The 1,611-nt window shown below is 63.4% G+C and overlaps 1 protein-coding gene across 1 annotated transcript in view; it reads right to left on the bottom strand.

The window, feature by feature from the left end:
- Window positions 1-118: 118 nt before the first annotated feature.
- The window catches only part of GRM2 (glutamate receptor, metabotropic 2), a 6,332-nt gene continuing 4,839 nt past the window's right edge, over window positions 119-1,611 (bottom strand). Inside the window, exons 5-6 of the mRNA XM_015568296.1 lie at window positions 1,397-1,607; window positions 119-633 (exon numbers count right to left, since the gene is read on the bottom strand). Coding sequence (XP_015423782.1) covers window positions 560-633; window positions 1,397-1,607 — 285 coding nt within the window. The 3' untranslated portion in view covers window positions 119-559. The remainder of the gene's footprint in view (window positions 634-1,396; window positions 1,608-1,611) is intronic.

Raw genomic sequence — 1,611 nt, 5'->3', positions numbered from 1 at the left:
AGGGCACAGCCAGCGTCGGCCCCGGTGGGCCATCTCCCCAGGGAGCCGAGGTACCAGCTGTGGGGTGATCATGCAGGGGAGCATGTACACATGGAGCGTGTGTGCACTTGTGTGTGCTCATGTGTGTGGAGGGACGCAGGTATGGAGGGCATGTGTGTAAGTGCATGTGTATCTGTTGGGCATGTGTATGCAGGGGGTGGGGAGTGTGTGCAGGTGGGACGAGGGGGGTGTGTGCCAGGTGTACTGAGGTGTGCACATGTGTGTGAGTGTGGAAATACATGCATGTTTGTATGCCGATGGATGTGTGAATACTCTGTGTCTCAGGTGAGTCCTTAGCCACCTGTGATGAGCATGCAAATCCTATGCAAATGCAGGCTGAGTGAGAGCCATTCCCGCCCGGCCCTGCCTCCACCTCCCAGGCAGGCGGCCCAGCAGGTGCACAGCAGCCAAGCCCAGCAGACCCTGGCCCCCAGCACCGCCCACCGTACCTCTGTCCCGGGGGAAGGGCCTTTGCAGGGGCTCTGGCCTTGGTTTCCTGCTCCTTTAACTGTTAAGGTTGTCAGTTCAGACCCTGCTCTACACTTGCAAGCTGAGTGCCCTCAGGCAGGGCCTGAACCTCCCTGAGGTCCGTGTCTGCGTCTGTAGAACGGGAGAGCCGCGAGGTTCACGCCAGCTGAGGAGTCGCCGAGACGACCTTTTCCCACTCAGAGCAGCTCCTTGTGGCCTCTGCAGACAGGCCTCCCTGAGCCCCGCCGAAGCGGAAGCCACCACCTGGGGTCCACCTGCTGTGCCCCCCTCAGCCCGTGCCCCGGCCCCGGCTCCCTCTTTGCTTCTCCTTCCCCGCCTCCCCTGGTTTCATCTCTCAACCCGGAGGGACACAGCCCAGGGGGCACCACGCTTCACTGCACGGCTCTGGGGGCATTGGAGATGGTGCCCTCTGGAGCTGCGTGCTCCCTGACTCTCCTCCTCACTCCAGGTCTCCACCTGCGCCTCTGCCTCCCTGCCGGCCATATGTGCGTGCCTCCCTCCTCGACGCAGGGGCAGTGCTCGCCCTCTGCTCTAATCAGCGCCCTCCGCCGCCCTGCCACTGTCTCCACCCTCCCCCCCAGTGGCTCCACTCTCCCTGTTCAAAGCTGCCTTCCTGCCTGCAGAGCCCAGTTCAAGGACTCCTCCTCCACGAAGCTTTCTAGTCCCTCTCACTCCTCCGCCCCCCGGGCCGATTCCCCAGGCCCCCCTCAGCCTTCCCACCTTCCTCTGGGTCCAGTCCCAGCTGGGCCACCACAAACTGTGGGCCGCCGGGGAGCGGTTAAGCTGTGGGAGCCTCTGTGTTGTCGGAAGATGACCTGAGACCCAGGAAACAGGAGGCCCGGGGCCCCACCCCAGCCTCCGCAGGGGCAGCTCACCCGGTAGTCGCTGGAGGTGACGTAGAAGATGGGCAGGAAGGCCAGCCAGATGATGCAGGTGGTGTACATGGTGAAGCCGATGAACTTGGCCTCGTTGAAGTTCTCAGGGCACTTGCGGGTCTTGAAGGCGTACAGCGTGCAGAGCGCGATGAGCAGCACGTTGTAGGCCAGCGAGCCCAGCATGCTGGCGTCGCGGTGGTTGCAGCGC

Source organism: Myotis davidii, unplaced genomic scaffold (genome assembly GCF_000327345.1).
Source record: "Myotis davidii unplaced genomic scaffold, ASM32734v1 scaffold663, whole genome shotgun sequence".
NCBI classification, from domain to species: domain Eukaryota; kingdom Metazoa; phylum Chordata; class Mammalia; order Chiroptera; family Vespertilionidae; genus Myotis; species Myotis davidii.
The sequence above is the reverse complement of the archived record's forward strand: the minus strand, read 5'-3'. Positions and strand labels throughout refer to the sequence as shown.